Source organism: Phodopus roborovskii, unplaced genomic scaffold (assembly GCF_943737965.1).
Source record: "Phodopus roborovskii unplaced genomic scaffold, PHOROB, whole genome shotgun sequence".
Lineage (NCBI taxonomy): Eukaryota > Metazoa > Chordata > Mammalia > Rodentia > Cricetidae > Phodopus > Phodopus roborovskii.
In genome coordinates, this window is record NW_026126758.1 from 82,926 (window position 1) to 101,126 (window position 18,201).

The following is an 18,201-nucleotide window of genomic DNA, read 5'->3' on the forward strand; positions in this document are numbered from 1 at the left end:
AAAATGCAAGTTACCCCATCTTATCAGGCAGAAAGTGAATATTAGGTGATCTCACTTTCATTATCTCTGAACCTTATGCAGATGTAGGTGGTTCAGGGGATAAATGGTGCCATCTTGTGGTGAGAAGCACTGTATTTAAATCTTATGTGGACTGAACAGAAGAAGAAACGGATAGACATCTAAAGGGATTATTCTTCTTATGAGCATTTCACCGTTACCAAGTGACATTATACTTTAGGAAAGTGTCTCAAGTGTTGAGTTATGAAAACACCAAGAAACCAATGAGTAAGCTTTTATAACTCCAGTGCTTTCATTTTAGGTAGGAGGAGGTATTTGCTTTTGCTTTGAAAAATTTGAAAATTAACTTCATAAATTTTTTTCAACTCTGTTCCTCTGACCTTTCTAATTTTTGTTAATACCATTTTTGCACTGTTAAAATGTTATATTTCTAGTCTACTCTGTAGTCATAATTCCAGCCTTTTAAAAAGCTAGGCTTTACATTTAATAGACTCAGAGCTAGCCAGCTACACTTTTGATGGGAAATTCATTAGCTCTTTATTTTAAATAACTTTTTCTTCAGTTGGATCTTGGTTGCATAGAAGTTTCTGGTTTGTTTTTGTTGTTGTTTTGAGATAAGGTCTCACTATATGGCCCAGGCTGGATTTGAACTTTGTATATAGCCCAAGCTGGCATCCAACTCATGATCCTCCTACCTTACATTCTACATGCCCAGTTTAAGAAAAAAAAATTGAAGTAAGTAGCTAATATATCTTTTCTTGGACAAAGAATGTCAGATATATCTCGTCCATGGGAAAAAAAATACCCTTTGGATTTGTTTGATGTCTTTAAGGGACAATAGAAGGGAGGGGACAGTTTATTCCCCCAGAGTTTTTCACCTTTTCTCTCCAGCCTTGTTTTCTTACACAGGTTGGTTACTAAGAATTCTCTGAATTTTGGGCCAGCAAGATGGCTCATTGTACAAAGGTGCCAAGTACCAAACCTGATTACTTAGTTCTACCCTGGGACCCCATACACATAACACAAAATAGAAGTGCTAACAAGTGAACATGAAGGGTTTTTAATCTACCTACCAGTAGGGGGCAGAATTATAACTTATACTAAATACAATATTTTTCTTCTTGCTATGTATATCTTTAGTTGTACGCTTTTCCAACTTTCTACTCATGAATTTTCTTTTGTTGTTTTTTAAAACTATGTTTCATTAGATACTCAGGAAAGGGATTCTCTGATTTTATTTAATTTTATGACAGGAATTATGAAAATAAATTTGAAAAAAAAAAACACCCAATTTTGAAGACTGTGTAGGAAGTTGGGAATAGGTTAATCATGGCCGCACCTAAAAGCATGACATGCATAAAGTCAAGGATAGTGCTGAATTCTCTGTGAACGTGCTCTGGAACCTTTCATATTTGAGTGGTGCTTTCTGGAACTGTGGGGTACAAATGACTCTGCTCTGCAAAAGGAATATTAAATTGCTGGAGTTCAGAGTGGTGTTTCTTTTAAAACTCTTACAAAATGATGCGTAGGCATCTCCTTTTTAAATTGAATTCATCTTTTCCCCCCTTGGACTGCTAAGGAACTGAAGTAGATTCTGATTCTTGGTTAGAGAAAAGAAGTCAGAATGACTGACAGCATGAAGTCAGGAAAGATCTGAATGCAAAACTAAAGGAAGGGAGTGGGGAGGTACAGAGCTAGAATGAGAATCCAGGTTTTAGACCAGTGTTTCTAAAAGGGCTTGCAAGAGCCAAGAAGACCAGACTAGCAGCCTTGCTGCAGAGGAGGGACAAGATAAATACAGGGAGCTGACAGTGCTCAGGGGACGCCTTGGGAACGAGTGAAGGCTGATGTCTTCATCTTTGTGGGATAAGCAGATGTCAGAGTTCTTATCTGATGTGGTCACAGAAGGTCAAGAAGGATCTTCAAGCACAATAATTTGATAAAAATGGTAAAAGTGGATATATAAGTTTATAGTGTTTTTTCCTGAAAAGTATTTTTATAAATTTGTATCTAAGACAGGTGAATTAAACTTTTATTTACTTCACTTCCTAGAGACTAATTTGGTAGTAGACAGTGCCCTATACTTTTTTAAAAATTATGTTTCATGCATATGGGGGGAGGCAATGGCAGGAGGTGGTTTGTGTGCTCACACTAGTGTGCATGTGAAAGTCAGGATAAGTTGTGAATGTCAGTTTAGTCTGTCATGTTGGGTTAATACTGTACAGTGAGGATGTTTTGCCTTTTTTTTCTAAATGAAGACGGAAGTAGCTGAAGATCCTCAACGAGTTTCAACCATTCATCTACAACTAGGATTACCACTGGTCTTTATTATCAGCCAACAGGCTACATATGAAGCCGATAGAAGAACTGCAGAGTGGGTGGCATGGCATCTTCTGGGGAAAGCAGGCGTTCTGCTCTTGTCCAGGTATCACATGTTGAGTGTTAATGATGCCTTCAATGTAGTTTTCCATATTTTTAATATGGCATTCTAATCACAAAAACCCTTTAAATCCAACAGATTCTAGTATTGTCAGGACAGCTCCTGAGCTGAAGACTATACACTAGTTACGAGCTTGATTAAAATTACTTCAAAGACTAGAAAATCCTGCTGGTATTCATTTATACATGAAGTTTCTCTATCTCACCAAAGTGTAATATATTCACAACTGTTTTTAGAATAAGAAAATACAGCTTTGTTTTAGATTGACATGCTGAGTGGCTTCTTCAGATTAGTGAATAAAAAGTTTATTTCTACTTTGAAAAAGGGACTCTGTGGACGTGGACATTCCTCAGCATGCTAATGTGGCCTTCAGAAGAGCAGAGAAGGTTAGTTATTGGACACACTGGTCTATAACACTACCTCTTTTAGTTAAAGTAATCCATGTGGTCTAAAGTAATGCATGTTTGTTATTGGAAAGATCTTTAAATTATCGTTCTTTAAATGCATAATGCTGGTTTTATTTTCTAATGTGTCAGTCTCTTTCCCCATGTTTTTTTTCTGAAAGCATATTTGACTTTTCCCTAAAACTTATTCTTGTTATGTAATGCCTGCCCTTATAACTTATTTTGAATATCACTGATTCCTTCCTCCAACAAAATTTCTGGCAGAAAAATCTGCCAAATGAAAAGAGATTTGTTTTTATTTATTTTTTGGAACATGGGGTGTCTACTTCATAGTCCAGATTGACCCTTCACTTAGAGAACTCCTTTTTCAGACACCTGCATGCTATGAATGCTAGGGTTACTGGTTTGTGTTATACCACACACACACACACACACACAGTGTGATGCCACACACACACACACACACACACACAGTGTGATGCCACACACACACACACACACACACACACACAGTGTGATGCAAGTGCTATGACACACATGTGGAGGTCAGAGAACAACTTATAGAAGTTGGTGTCCTCCTTGTACTCTGTGGGTTCCCAAAATTGAGCTAGGTCTTAAGGCCTGGCAGCAAGAACCTTTCTTAAGTAAATGGGAGTATAAAGTCATTTTATGTTTATAGATAGGAAATTGAATATGTGGAGGAATTCTCTTAAAAGAAGTACTAGTTCTGTTATTTTTTTAGAATGCAAAAATTAACCAATTTTGATTCCTTCAATTTGCAAGAAAATTATGTGTATTCATCTTCTTTTGTCTTGAGATATAGAATCTGAATTTTTTTTTTTGGTAAGAATTTTCACAGATACTACTTGTGACAAAAAGTGAAGATTTCAATTCCTGTTTTTGTTTTGTTTTGTTTTGCCTCCTATCAGGAGGGCATCTGTCTTAGCTGAAGTACACTTTGGATGTTTTTTCTTTGCAGTGATTATGACATTTATTTCCTTTTTTGTTTAATTTTAAAACTGAAGCTTAGGGTTTTGGTTTTATTTTAGTTGCAAGGAAGTATAATATTTTAGATTAAAATACATTGTGACATATTAGTGATCAGGATATCATGTGACAAGAAATACTAGAATACAATAGACTTTGCAGCGGTAAACAAAAATGAAATCATGACAGTTTTAGGAAAATGGATAGAACTATTAGAAATTATTATATTAAGTGAAATAAAACAGACTTAGAAAGATAAATACTGCATGTTTTCTTTCATATGCAGAATCTCGGTAGGGGTGTGTGTGTGTGTGTGTGTGTGTGTGTGTGTGTGTGTGTGTGTGTATGAGTCAGCAAACTAGAAAGGGGACCATGAGAGAGGGGAGAGGGAGAACTTACAGGAAAGGGGAGGAGGGTCAAGGGTGAAGGAATACCAGTGACAAAAGCTGCAGGGGGACAGCAGGGGTCAATAGACCAGCAAAGAGGATGCAAGAAGCTTGGGGGAGGGCTGTAGGGGGAGAGACAAATAAGCACAAAATATGTTGACACATTTGAAAATGTCATAATGAAACCTGCCACTTTCTATGCTAACTGGACGAATCAAATAACATTTCTAGGAAGTGCCTGTGGAATTTCTGGTGTTAAATGACGTTGATTTAATCGTTTCCCATGTGAAAAATAATATGTACATTGAAGAAGTGCAGGAAGATGAAGATGGAGACGAGGAAGGTCCAGATCTGGGTAAGATCTATAAGACCACTCTTCTTGCCCCCCCCCCCCCCAGGCAGTGAAATTCCCAGTAGATGACTGTCTTTGCTAATGTGATCTCATCCATGGTCTGTGAGGGAATCTGGGGAGGGTGACTTGGAATCACAATGGTTGATTGGTGAGCTGATGGCAGGGGTTTTCTCTTGGATTTTAGCACATACTTTTACTGTTTTACAACAGCTTCCCACATTTTGCCTTTGTCTCCCACAGCCAGTTCTTTTCATCCACTGGGCTGGCTGCATCTGTGAAATGAAGTTGTAAATAACTTTATTATGTTTGTAACTGCATCTGGCTGTCATCAGTATTAGTGAATTTCAGTGATATTTTAATAATTATCAGTCACGTCTGGCTTTTATTCTCATGGCTGACATGGCTTTCTTTGCTTAACAATCAAGTCCTCCTTTGACTTACAGATGAAGAATGTTTCCACAGTTATGTGATTTGCCCCAGGTCACACCGGTGGAGCCTGGCCCAGAATTTTAGCATCCTGACATGAGGCTTATTTGCTATCATTATCATTCCTAATGTTTTTCATGACATTAATCTTACTCTGTAATTGCTTGCTTACTTTTTTTTCTGTGTTTGGCTAAACTCCACATCTCTGAACCAGGGATCATGTCTTGATTTTGTGTCCTACTGGTGAATATTTGAATGCTCTGTGTATATTACTGTATCATCACCAGAATCTCCAAGGCGCTCCCCTTGAGGTGCACCTGTTATCATGATCAGCATCACAGAGCTGTTCTTTAATAAGAACTTTATCTGCTACCAGTGGTCTGCTTGCTGTTTGAGGTGCACACTGGTTCTCTTCTGGTGTGTAGAGTGGAGTTTCTTGTGTTTCCTCCCCAGATTTCCTCTAACTTAATCATCTGACCTGAGTTCTGCTCTTTTGCTTCCTGCTCTGCTCTGTTCCACTTGTCAGGGTTGGGACACCTGTTCCTGTCTTGGTTTAGTGAGATTTTTCTCCTTAGTGGCAATTGCTTATTTCAAGATTTCCCTGTGGAAGTCATGTTTCCTCTTGTCTCCTTCTGTCTACTCCTTTGCCTTCAGTTCCTGCTATCTTTTCCGAGCCTGTTTCTAGTTTTTTTTTTTGGAGGGGGGGGGAGGAGATATACATTTTTCCATTTTAACCTCCTTTTGCATGTAATCTATATTGGCATTGTATAGCATCATGCCTATATGTGTAATCCCCTCTCTGCTTTGCATCATCCCATTTACAGAGAAGTAGAAAAGGGTGTTAGGAAAGAATTAGTCACAGGGGAACTTAAGAGACAAGTACTGCCCAAAGGAAGTAGTCAAAGTGTGAGTTAGAATGGAAAGTCCTGGGTTCCATAAAAAGGCAACACTTAGAAAAGGAAAACTATGTATAAGTAGTCTATCTCACTAGTCATTTCCTTCTCTTAGTGCCTGTGTGTGCTTAGCACTTTGATGTCTCAGAGCCTTTGCATCATTATTCGCTTGTATAACGTATCCTTTGTATTCCTTGCCTGGTAGATTTAGATATCCTAGTCTAAATTTCCCTATCAAGATCCTTCACTGTATCTTTTGCCTTCAAACTGATCACAATTTGAAATTATATCTATTATTTATTGATAAGTTTATTGTCTTACTTGTCCATTGATAGAAGTGCCATGTGGTCAAGGATAAGTCTTGTAACTGCTTACCCCAGTGTTTATCACCATGCTTGGCACACTGTGAGCTCCAAATAAGTGTGGTAGACTCATTTTGGATTCTAAATTAATATAGTGATTAGAAACAAAGTTGCCATATTCCCATTGTGTGTAGAATAAAATTAAGTGATTGTTCCAGGAATTGATCAATTTTGTGATTTCTGGGTCAGAAGCATCCCAGAATCAGAAATTTGTATAAAGTACTACTTTTCCTATGATAGCTCATGGCATTTTGAATATTTAATTATGTAATCTGTATGTAAATTAACATCTCCTTAAACCATTTTAGCTATTCAAGATGATGAAGTGGCAGAGACTGTTTACAGAGACAGGAAGAGGCCATTACCTTTGGAGTTGACAGTGGAGTTAACACGGGAGACATTTAACTCGACAGTCACGACTTCTGACAGCTTAGTGCTCTTCTATGCTACTTGTACGTTTGTTCTTTAAAAGGGTGCTGTATTATATATGAGGACCCTTAAAGTGAATGGGTTTCATGTTTGCTGTCTCTGTATTGTATGTAAAATGACATAGTTTTCATGTCTCAGGTAGACTGTACACATTGAGACATTTACTGTTGATTCTAAGGAGTTAAATTGACTCTTTCTAGATATATAATTTACAAAATGAAGATTAATGATTAAGCTAGAAATTTAGCTACTTTTGACAACTAATATCATTGAATATAACTATTTTAAATAAATTGACATTTTTATAGTTGTATAGGAAATCTATTACCTTTCACTCTATACAGTGTGAATGAAAAAGTAAGTTGCATTTGGAATTTATATAAGTGATTGAATAATATCTAATGCTTTGTAGTATAGTTATTTGTTATTTGGAAATGCTAGTTTTTGTAATTCCCATAAATCTCTACATGTGTTTATGTGTGTGATATAAGTATGGTTACTCCATAGATAATCGTGTCTTAATTAATGTCTTTTTGAACTTTTTGATTTTATCGTAGGGCATGCAGTGTCCATGGCATTTCTGCAATCCTATATTGATGTGGCAATTAAATTGAAAGGTATTATCCTGGGATATGCATGCTTATCTTTTGATCCAAATATGAAACTTTTTGTAAAACTGTCTTAAAGATACAGACAAGCAAACCACACATAAAATTTTAGATTGTGACCTTAAAGTTAAATGAGTAAATCACTTGGGATAGTGGTGGTATCTCCAGTTCTTCTATCATTCAGGAGTGTTTTAACTATCCTGAGTTCTTTTGTGTTTCAATGTGAAGTTTAAAATTGTCATTTCAAGATCTGTGAAGAATTGTGTTAGAATTTTGATGGGGGAATGCATTGACTCTGTAAGTTGTTTCGGATAGCATGGCCATTTTAACTATAAATCCATGGGCATGGGAGATCTTTCCTTTTTCTGATACCTTCTTCCATGTCTTTCTTTCTTCAATGTCTCAAAAGATTTTTTTTTTGTTTTGTTTTATTTTGTTTCGAGACAGGGTTTCTCTGTATTGCTTTGGAGCCTGTCCTGGAACTAGCTGGCCTCAAACTCAAGAGATTTGCCTGCCTCTGCCTCCCGAGTCCTGGGATTAAAGGTGTACACCACCAATGCCTGGCTGTCTCAAAAGATTTTTGAACATACAGATCTTTAATTTTTTTGGCTAGAGTTACCCTAAGATATTTTATATTATTTGATGCTGTAGTGAAGGGTGTTGCTTCCCCGATTTCTTTGAATCTGTCATTTAGGAAGGCTACTGATTTTTGTGAGTTAATTTTATTTCCTGCTACTTTGCTGAAAGTGTTGATCAGCTGTAGGAGTTACCTGGTAGAATTTTTAGGATCACTTATGTATACTTTTATGTCATCTATAAATAAAGACACTTTGGCTTCTTCCCTTCCTATTTGTATCTCCTTGGTCTACTTTAGTTTTCTTACTGTTCTGCCTAAGACTTCAAGTGCTATATTGCATTGCGTAGGTATGGAGAAAGCGGACAAGTTTGTCTCGTTCCTGATTTCAGTGGAAATACTTCAAGGTTTTTTTTTATTCAAGTTGATGTTGGCTATGGGATTGCTGTAAAGGCAATTTACAGCAATTGTTGTATGCTGTATGTATGTTGAGGTATGTCCCCTGTACCCCTAATCTTTCTAGGGCTTTTATCATGAAGAGGTACTGAATTTTGTCAAAGGCCTTTCTGCATCTAATGAGATGATCATATGGTTTTGTCATTCAGTAGATTACATTTATTGATTTTCAAAGCTGAACCATCCCCGTGTCTCTGGGATGTAAAGCCTACTAAATCATGGTAGATGGCCTTTGATGTGTTCTTAGATTTGGTTTGCAAGTATTTTATTGAGAATTTTTGCATCCATGTTCATAATGGAAATTGGTCTAGGTATTACGGTGACTGTGGCCTCTTCAAAAGAATTGGACAGTGTTCTGTCTGTTTCTATTTTCCAGAATAACTTGAGGAGTATTGACATTAACGTTTCTTCAAAAGTCTCATAGAATTCAGTGCTAAAACAATTTGGCCCTGGGCTTTTTGTTGTTGTTTGATGACTGCTTCCATTTCAGCAGGGGTTATAGGTCTGTTTAAATTCTTTATCTGGTCATGATTTAACTTTGTTAAGTGGTATGTACTAAGAAAGTTATCAGTTTCTTTTAGAGCTTTCAAATTTGATGGAGTACAGATTTTTCAAGTATGTCCGTATGATTCACTGGTTTTCTCTGTGTCTGTTACATCCTCTTTTTTTGTCTCTAATTTTGTTATTTGGATATTCTCTTACTGCATTTTAGTTAACTTGACTAAGGGGTTTTCAGTTTTATTTTCTCAAAGAAACAACTCTTTGTTTTAGTGATTCTTTGTAATTTTGTTGTTGTTATTGTTTCTATTTTATTGTTTTCATCCCTGAGTCTGATTATTTCTTGCTGTCTACTCCTTTTGTGTGTGATTTCTTCTTTTGGTTCTAGAGCTCTCAGTTTGCTGTTAAGTTACTAATATGAGATCTATCCAGTTTCTTTGTAGACCCTTAGTGCTATGAGCTTTCCTCTTAGAGCTCTTCATTGTGTACCATAAATTTTGATGTGTTACAATTTCATTTTTAATTAGTTCTAGGAAGTTTTAAATTTCCTCCCTAATTTCTGTCTTTTTCTTGGTATAATACTTTAATTAATAGTACAGAAATGAGTAATACTCAGCACCAGCATAGATACTAATCATGGTTTCTACAATGAGGTATTGTGACCACAAAGGGAACAGAAATGGGCTGGAGAGATTGTTCAGCAGTTAAAAGCACTGGCTGCCTTTGTAGGACTCAGGTTTAATTCCCAGCAATATAAGACAGCTCACAACCCCCCATAACTCAGTTCCAGGGGAGCTAACACATTTTTCTGGCTTCCATGGGCACTGCCTGTGTACATGGATGTACAAAAAATAATGAGATAATTTTTAAATAACTAAAGCACTTTCTTAATTGTGTAAGTGATCATTTTAAAGAACAAGAATCTTTTCTTCTTTTGTCTCGCTCTTTTTTAAATTGAGCTATACAGTTTTCCCTTCTCCCCTTTCACCTTACCCTGCTCCACCTCACTCCCAATTTACTCAGGAGATCTTGTCTTTTTCCTCTACTGACTCAAGGAATGAGGGGTCCTGAGTGGCCACAGGGGAGTCTTAACTTCTGTATCTATGGAATGTTAGTTGTGGTTCCAGATATGCCTCCTGACAGAAGTAGTTCTCCATCTGGAACCACAGCAGAGCACAGTCACAGGAATGGGAAGCAAAATGTTTCTTGTGGGCTGCTAGAGGTGATGGTGAATTGCACCGTCCCCTTCCTACCCCTTGATTCCTGGACGCCTGAATCCTTGTTGAAGGTTAAATAGTACAATATATTAGATGCTGAGTCAGAGCATGTACAACTTTCTGGAGAACTGTGCTCCAGTCCTCCAGGCTAGTGTCACCTAGTTGGTACCATAACTGTGTCTTTAAAAGGCTGTTCTACTATTCTGCCCAGTTACTTCAAAATGATGGGAGACATGGTAAGACCAGTGTATTCTATGTGCATGAGCTCACTGATGAACTTTTACTGCAAAGTGAGTTCCCTGGTTCAAAGCAGTGCTACATGGATAAGGCCTTCTATCAGTCCATGAATAGTAGTTTTGTCAGAAGCATTACTTTCAGGAAGGGCAAATCCATAGCAAAAACATGTTTGGTTAAGAGTGATATGTTACCCTTTCCATAATGGTCCAGGTTGCTACCTCAGTGTTTGTCTCTATGATTGGCAGATCTACCACTCAGCAGCAGCTATAGCTAGGTCAGTTTTGGTGAGAGGAAGTGCATGTTGTTGAGACCATGCATAACCTGTATTTCTACAACCATGGGTACACTGTGATAGCCAGAGAAAGAGGCTGCCTCTCCACAGTATAGGTCATTCTATCTGATTGATTATGGAACTTCTCAGCTTAAGTCACCTTTTGATGGGCATTTATATGGAACACAAAAGTGACTTTGCACTGTTTGCCAGTTTGTTGAACTCTATCCATATGTTTTTCCCCTAGATATCTTTCTTAGCAATTTTCAATCATACTCCTTCTAAGTCTCCAACCATCCAGCCAAACCAAGCATTTGCTTCATAAAAAAATACTCAGCTTGTACTATAAAATTTTAAGTTATAAAAATATTATAGTGTTTTGGACATTTATCCTATTTTCTGTCTTTGATGTTGGCCTCTTGAGAAACAAAAAAGTTTTCAAGTCCAAGATTATGAGTATTTTTCCTCAGCCACAAGGTGGCAGCAAATGTCAGGTTTTTCTTTTTCTTTTCTGTTTTTTGGTACCTACATAATCATTATGTCAAAGAAAATCCCCCTTTCAGATTAGAAATTCTTTTTGAAGTTAATGTGTCAGTGAGTTAATGAGTTAGTACTATAGGCATATTAAACTGTTGACTGAAATATAAATCAACAGCAAATTCACTTTTAACTAATTCAATCTTTAACAAGTATTAGTGCTCTTTTTAATTTAAAAGAAAAATCAGTTTTCAATTTTGAGAGAACAGTTTATGAGGGAAAGAAAGGTGTAATAGTGTTCACTTGGGTCCACATTTAGATGGCTGTTATGATGCTGTAGATGAGCAGGTGTTACTAAATAGATACAAAGCATGATTAAGGGGTAGAGAACTACAAACAAATGGCCAGTGGTCTGCTTTTAGAAGGAAGAGGATATGCCTTTATTAGTTCATTTAATGATCAGGTAGTAATACACTTTGGCTTACCCATTTTTAATATAGCTTCAAAGCAATAACAGTATACATCCCCACATTTTTATGGGATATGTATTGTGAAATATTGGGATTGTAGTGGTGAATCTTACACTGTCTGTATTATTAAGCAGAGGCAACATTAAATCTGAAGTGATGTTACTACTTCTGGGAGCTAGAATCTTTCAAAACATGAAAGTTGTTTCCATTATTCAAAACTTTTTTGTAGCAGTGATGGCTGTCCTTCCAGAAGACCCAGGTTTGATTTCCATTACCCATGTGGCAGCACACACCTGTGTGTAACTACAGATCCAGGAGATCTGATGCCCTTTCCTGGACCCCATGGGCATCAGGCATGCACATTGTGCACAAGCATCCAGACAAAATACCATATGCAAAAAATAAATTAAAAAATTTAATTACAAAATATAAAACAATACATTTGATAATTTGAGTCATATAGTTTTGTTATACATGGATGTCTTACATTGATACAGATTTCTTAATTTATAAATCTATTAGCTCTTTTTATTACAGTGAATTTTCTTTTTTCTTAGTTTAACTACAGGTTTCTTGTGTTAGTTGATTTTCTAAATCTGTTTTCACCCAATGAGCTACATATTTCATAGAACTTGACATGTTTTGTTGTTGAACAAGTAAGAATGTATACTTTATATGCTATGCATTTTCCTAGGCTATAAAAAGATTGTAGTCTTTAGCTGGGGATGATGGACCCTGTGGTGGTGAACAATACAGGCACAGTCCCTTCTTCCAAGGAGTTCCCTTGGAAGCCAGAGCCAGACAGCAATCAGGAGTGTAGATAAAACAGAGCTGCTAGAGCCAGACAGCAATTAGGAATGTAGATGAAACAGAGCAATGAAACTTGAAGAAATGAGTAATGTGTTCTGTCAGCATGTAGCAAAGGGGATTAACTGGTGCAGGTGGGGTGCCCGTTGACATATACCTACACTAAGCTTGGTGTAGTGGGTACCAAAACAGGGATGAGGAAATAGGTGAGGAGGAGTTTGCTGGCCACAGAACAGATTTGAGTTTAAAAATGGTATCTCTAGGGATACACTGAATCTGGGAAGTGAATTAGAAGCCTATTGTAGTTATCCAGAAAAAAAGGAGTAATACTGGCAATAAATATAAATAGAAAAATAATTGGAAACATAAAATTTGAGTGGTAGAATTGAAAAAATACTGACTGGGTAGGCATGGGAAACTTAGGGACAGGGACACGTGAAAGAACTTGTTTTTTTTTTTTTTTTCTTAGTTGCATGAGAGTAACCCCTTTACCACTACACAGAATGGAAATTGTTTAGTTTCAGGCTTGTAGAGTTTCAGGATATGTTCATCACAGGGTGACAGAGACACCACTAAAGATAGATGAGTCTGGAACTTCAAGGAGAGGTTGAGGCCAGAGATACAAGTGTAGGCTATATTGGATTGTTAGTCATTCTCGGGATTGTTGAGAAAAGAGAGTGTTGAGCAAGAGGAAAAGTAGTTTAAACTCAGACATAAGAAGGTCCTAATTCCAGTAACAGGAGCTACAGAAAGGCCAAAGGGGAGGAGCTGTAGAGACAGGAGAGCAAACAGGGGAAAGTCTTAGAGAAGAAGAGAGTCCTGTGGGAGTAGGGCCATTGTAAGCTGGAGCGCTTACAGTGAGTGGGATTGGAAGACAGGGAAACGAAGCGATGAGCATTCTACATGAGTGTTTATAAAATGTGTGCTTTTCTTTAATTCAGGCACATCCACTATTCTTCTCACTAGAATAAATTGTGCAGATTGGTCTGATGTATGTGCGAAGCAAAACGTCACTGCGTTTCCTGCAGTAAAGTTGTATAAGGAAGGCGAGAGCCCAGTGTCTTACGAGGGCATGTTGGGAACTAAAGACCTCCTGAAGTTTGTCCAGCTGTGAGTATGCAGCTTCACTTCAACACTTGTTGACATGCTTCTAATAGGTTCAAGAGACTACTACTAGACTGAGATCAGAGTAAATGCTGACAGTGAAGCTTTGTGCATGGTCTGTCACTTTCATCTAATGGGACATATTTTTTAAAAAGAGTAATTTTATCCAATAGTCTATGTAATTTGTTGTTTGCTAGGGCCTATATGTTTTTTCACAAACTGCAAAATAATCTTTAAAAAATAATTTTGAGTATAGTTACATGTTTATCCAGAAACAGGATCTCCTGTCCAGTGAACATAGCATCCATCCAAGAAGCAGAAAAATACTTACGTGGGGAGTTATATAAAGACCTGTTCAGTTTTACTAGTGTGTCAGTACTGGGGCTCTTTAGTCCAGCCATGACATCAGGTAAGTAGAGTTAACACTCTCACTTTTTTTTTTAATTTTATTTCATGTTTGCTTCATGTGCAGTATGTATGTGTGTGTGTGTGTGTGTGTGTTTGCATTTGCAATTTTAAGGTACATATCATTTCCCATACTTGGATATCTCTCCAGGCTGTATGTAAGAAGATTTTCCTCAATTAAATAGTTAAAATTACCAACTATTTATTTGGTTATTCTATATGATTAGAGTGCTATACATTTTAAAAATTTATTTTTATTTTATGTACATTGGGTATCTTGCCTGAATGTTAAGTCTGTATGAGGGTGTCAAAAGCCCTGGAATTAGAGTTGCGACAGGTATGAGCTGCAATGTGGGTAATGGGAATTGAACCCAGGTCCTTTGGAGGAGCAATCAGTGCTCTAAGTGCTGAGCCATTTCTTCAGCCTGAGTGCTATAAATCTTAAAAAATGACATTTAGAGAACATTTGTTTAGGAAACCACAGTTGTATCATATCAATAGGTATCTTTTTAGCAACAGTGTCACAAAACACATTTGGTTTAGCTGTTACGCGTTCACTTAAACATTAGTGTTTGTAATTTAATGGTAATGAAGTTCTGCCCTCTGTAAGGCCTATGTCGGTTGCCTAGAATCCATAATGTTAGAGTTTCACCAGCTCATATCATCTGTGTCTGTGCAGCAAAAGGACATTTCAGGGAAGCTGGAGAGCAGCTGAGAGGCTCTGTCATCACGGGAGTTTATGCTGAGGATGACGTTTGGATACTGTAAGTTTATTGTCCTTCTAATTCTGGGGCAGATGAAATAATGCAATATAATTAATAATAATGCAATAGCCTGGTCTCCCATCCTCCTGCCCCCTCCACTCCCGTTTGTGTCCATCCACCCCAGTATTCTAAATTCTTAATTTTCCTCCAGGAAGATGTCTGGGAAGTTCCATGCTGTTAGGTTCTTTAAATACCCACTTTGAAATGCTCGAAGGAGTGATCTTGGGCTCATACTTAGTTTTGAAGCACCCACAGAAATGGTCATACTTATTTTTGCTCCTATAAAAGTTTTCATCTTTGGATCCTGTTATTTGTGCTCTGAGTTGTCTTTGGAGTCTTTATAGTGTTGAGAATTTTACTTCTTCATTGTTGTTTGTTATTTGCCACTAAATAATATGTAAAAGAAGATATTAAAACCCCAGTTGTTCTACCAATGGAAGATGGGATTGCTGTGGGTTACCAATATACTTTATTGGTATATTGCTATAGAATGAAGGACTGGATTGTACATTTGGAGATTTGTATTAACAATTAACATATTTATCACGCATAGCTCTTTTTTTTTCTTTTTGGTGCAAGTGGACTTATTAAGTATCAGGAGACCTATCTATCTGATAAACTAGTCACCTACTATTTTCTGCTGTTAATTTGCATTAAGATATAAAAATCTGGGCCGGTACTGTTTTCAGAGTTTTTGGTTTATAGCCAGGTAGCTCATTAACTTGGTGACCCCTCCAGGTGATCTGGAGTGGTCTCTTTACCAAACTTTATGGTATTGTAGTGTCTACCATTCTCATACACACCTTATAACTTTTTCACTTGATTTAGAGGATTTGGGTTTTATCAGATTTAGTAGCAAAAGTGGGTTCTTCATATGCTTTCTAGAGCACCTCAGTTCAGTGACTGCTGGTTTTTGCTCGCTGAACCCCATTCAGCTCTAAGACAGGATGACAAAGACTACTTTTAGAAGTCCTCTGATTGTTAAATGAAGATAGAGCTGTGACCATAATACCTGGCAGATTGTATGCTTGCCATCTGTGCCCTGCCTTACTCAGGCCTGTGGCGAACAGTCCAGAAAGGTGGAGAGCCATGCATTTCCTTGAGGGCCAGTTGCAAAGAAGACAGCTGTAGATTATTGTCATTTTCTTTTAACAGAGATTGTCAAGACTCTCAAACATTCTCAGATAACTTCACATGCAAATTTGTCTGGAAATTGAAATAGATTTCTTCTTAGCACTAGGGTTTTGTTTGTTTGTTTGTTTGAAGTTTTAAAATTTGGTGTTTGAGACAGTGTCTCAGTCGTAATCGGGGCTGGCTTCCAGTTCTCGCAATGGGAATTGCAGCTTATGCCGTCTCACTAGCTAGCAGTGAGCTTCCCTGTGCTGCTCCGACTAGGAAGTGCTGGGCTGATTGTTCATGGTTTTGGTGACTTGCTATATTTTGGTTGTGAATTTTAATAGTGTGTTTCTCCATAGGTCAAATAAATATGCCGCACCCCTCCCAGCCATGCTGCTGGCCAGGCCCAGAGAAGGTAGAATAGAGTGTGTTCCATTAGCCACCACCCCAGTGCAAGACATGGTTCAGATACTAGCAAATGCACCACTGGAAGCATTTGTGAGTATATTATATAGAATAAGAAAGTTGTTTTAAATAAAATACATGATAATATCTATTAGCATACAAGTTTTCAGTTTTCAGAGGTACTGAGGTATCATGTTTTGTGGCTGTGTCCTTGTTTGGTTTTGTTTTGCTGTTCATTGATTATACACACAGCTTTTCTAGTTTGCTGCTAAAATTTACATGGCCTTTTGGGGCCAAAGTGCCCAATGTAGGGTGAACCATGTTTCAATTGCAGATGGTCTAGAAATGCAGACCTCCTGGTTGCAAATTAGGCAAGGTTTTATTGGTGCCTTTGCTGCTCTGAGTTTCCATGTATAAGGTGCAGAATCACTGGGAGGACTAGACAATGCCACTTTGTAGGTGGTACCTGGCCTTAGTGAATGTTCAGCAAGTGTTAGCTACTGTTACAATCGGTATAGCTTTAAAATGCCACCGTCTGACCCCCTTTCTAATGCTCAACAGATGTAACCTGCTTACTTGATTTAGTAGCTAGAATATTACATATTTATCCATCTGAATTTGTAAAGTGATGACAGGGTACTGTTATCAGCTATAAGTATTGAGTGAATAGTCCCCTGTTGTATTTCTTGTAACAATGACTTAAATACTAATACATTAGGGACTCAAATAAGTATAGTCTTTAAAGCAAGTCTGTTTGTTACTGTGAGTCTAACCCCCTGACCCTCCTGCTAAACTAACAAGTTATAATCAATCAAATAATTGAGTTATATTTTCCAGGATATAGTTTTCTTTCCTTTCCTTTTCTTTTTTTCTTTTTCTTTTTGTTTTTTTTTGAGACAGGGTTTCTCTGTGGCTTTGGAAGCTGTCCTGGAACTGGCCTCGAACTCACAAGTGTGTACCACCACCACCAAGCCCAGGATATAGTTTTCTAAATCATTATTATAGTATTTTTTAGGAGATATGCTACTAAGGAAATAAATGTTCCTTAATATATAACTATATTTTTACAAATAATACAAAATTAAGAGAAGGAAATTAGACTCAACTGTAATTTTTCTAGGTCTAAGCTTGAGAATATATTTCCCCAAAAATCTAAAAACAATTATCTATCTTTTTATCTGGAGTATATTTTCACAAAGAAAAAATATGTGCTTATTTTTATATCTACTCAATATTCAGTTGTGTTAATTTTTCATGCTTACTTAACTGTTTTCCTGTTGGTGGATATTTGTCATCTTTCAGATACCTTGATCTTTCTTTCTTGACTGATAAAGAAAAGGCGACTTTCCATCACTAAACGTTGTTTTCACAAATTCCTATTCTATGCAGTCATCCTTCTGAAAATAGGCCAATCTGTCCATGTCACTAACCCCACACAAAGTCTGCACTTTCTCGGGGACCAGGCTTGCTGAGGCGTCCCTGTCTGCTGTCACAGATGCACTTGATGTTTTGCCTGCCCTGCACTGCCATCCTTCAGCTTGCTGATGCCTCACGTGTAGCCGCAACAACTTTCTGCCTGTTCTTTTACTATCTCTCAGTATCTGTCACTCTGTGCTTGAGTACAAACTTCAGCTTGTCAGGATCTTACTCTTTATACAGGGATTGTATCAAAATGACACTTCCTCAAATCCTGAGTGTGCCCCCCCCCCCAGCCCCGCACTGTGACTTCTTGACAAATCTGCTTCTTTACTGTCAGAATGGAAAGTGCTCAGGGATCACAGCAGTGTGGTTACCTGTCTCTTCTACTGTATAAACTCTTTGTCAGCAGGAAAACTCCTTAAGAATCACCTAGCATAATGCTTCAAGCTTAGATCTTGGTAAGTGAGTTGATCAGAAAGCATCCTCATGTCATGTTTCTGGGGCTCAGAGATCTGTCAGCATTTAGGAGGGGAATGTGGCACATGTAAAAGATAGACAGTAGTTAGCACAGAAAGCCAGCCTAGGCAGTTTGAAGAAAAAGGCCTAGTACTTAGCTTGTGATGTAAGAAAATGTAGGTTGATGATTTTAAATATGAAGAGAGATGATTGGTAGAGG

At 37.5% G+C, this 18,201-nt stretch overlaps 1 protein-coding gene across 2 annotated transcripts in view; it reads left to right on the top strand.

The window, feature by feature from the left end:
* The window catches only part of Txndc16 (thioredoxin domain containing 16), an 81,829-nt gene that overhangs the window by 49,258 nt on the left and 14,370 nt on the right, over positions 1-18,201 (top strand). For both annotated transcript variants that reach the window (XM_051174939.1, XM_051174938.1), the window contains 9 exons: positions 2,277-2,443; positions 2,784-2,844; positions 4,467-4,590; positions 6,577-6,720; positions 7,255-7,314; positions 13,254-13,422; positions 13,689-13,825; positions 14,501-14,585; positions 16,061-16,199. In XM_051174939.1, coding sequence (XP_051030896.1) covers positions 2,277-2,443; positions 2,784-2,844; positions 4,467-4,590; positions 6,577-6,720; positions 7,255-7,314; positions 13,254-13,422; positions 13,689-13,825; positions 14,501-14,585; positions 16,061-16,199 — 1,086 coding nt within the window. The remainder of the gene's footprint in view (positions 1-2,276; positions 2,444-2,783; positions 2,845-4,466; positions 4,591-6,576; positions 6,721-7,254; positions 7,315-13,253; positions 13,423-13,688; positions 13,826-14,500; positions 14,586-16,060; positions 16,200-18,201) is intronic.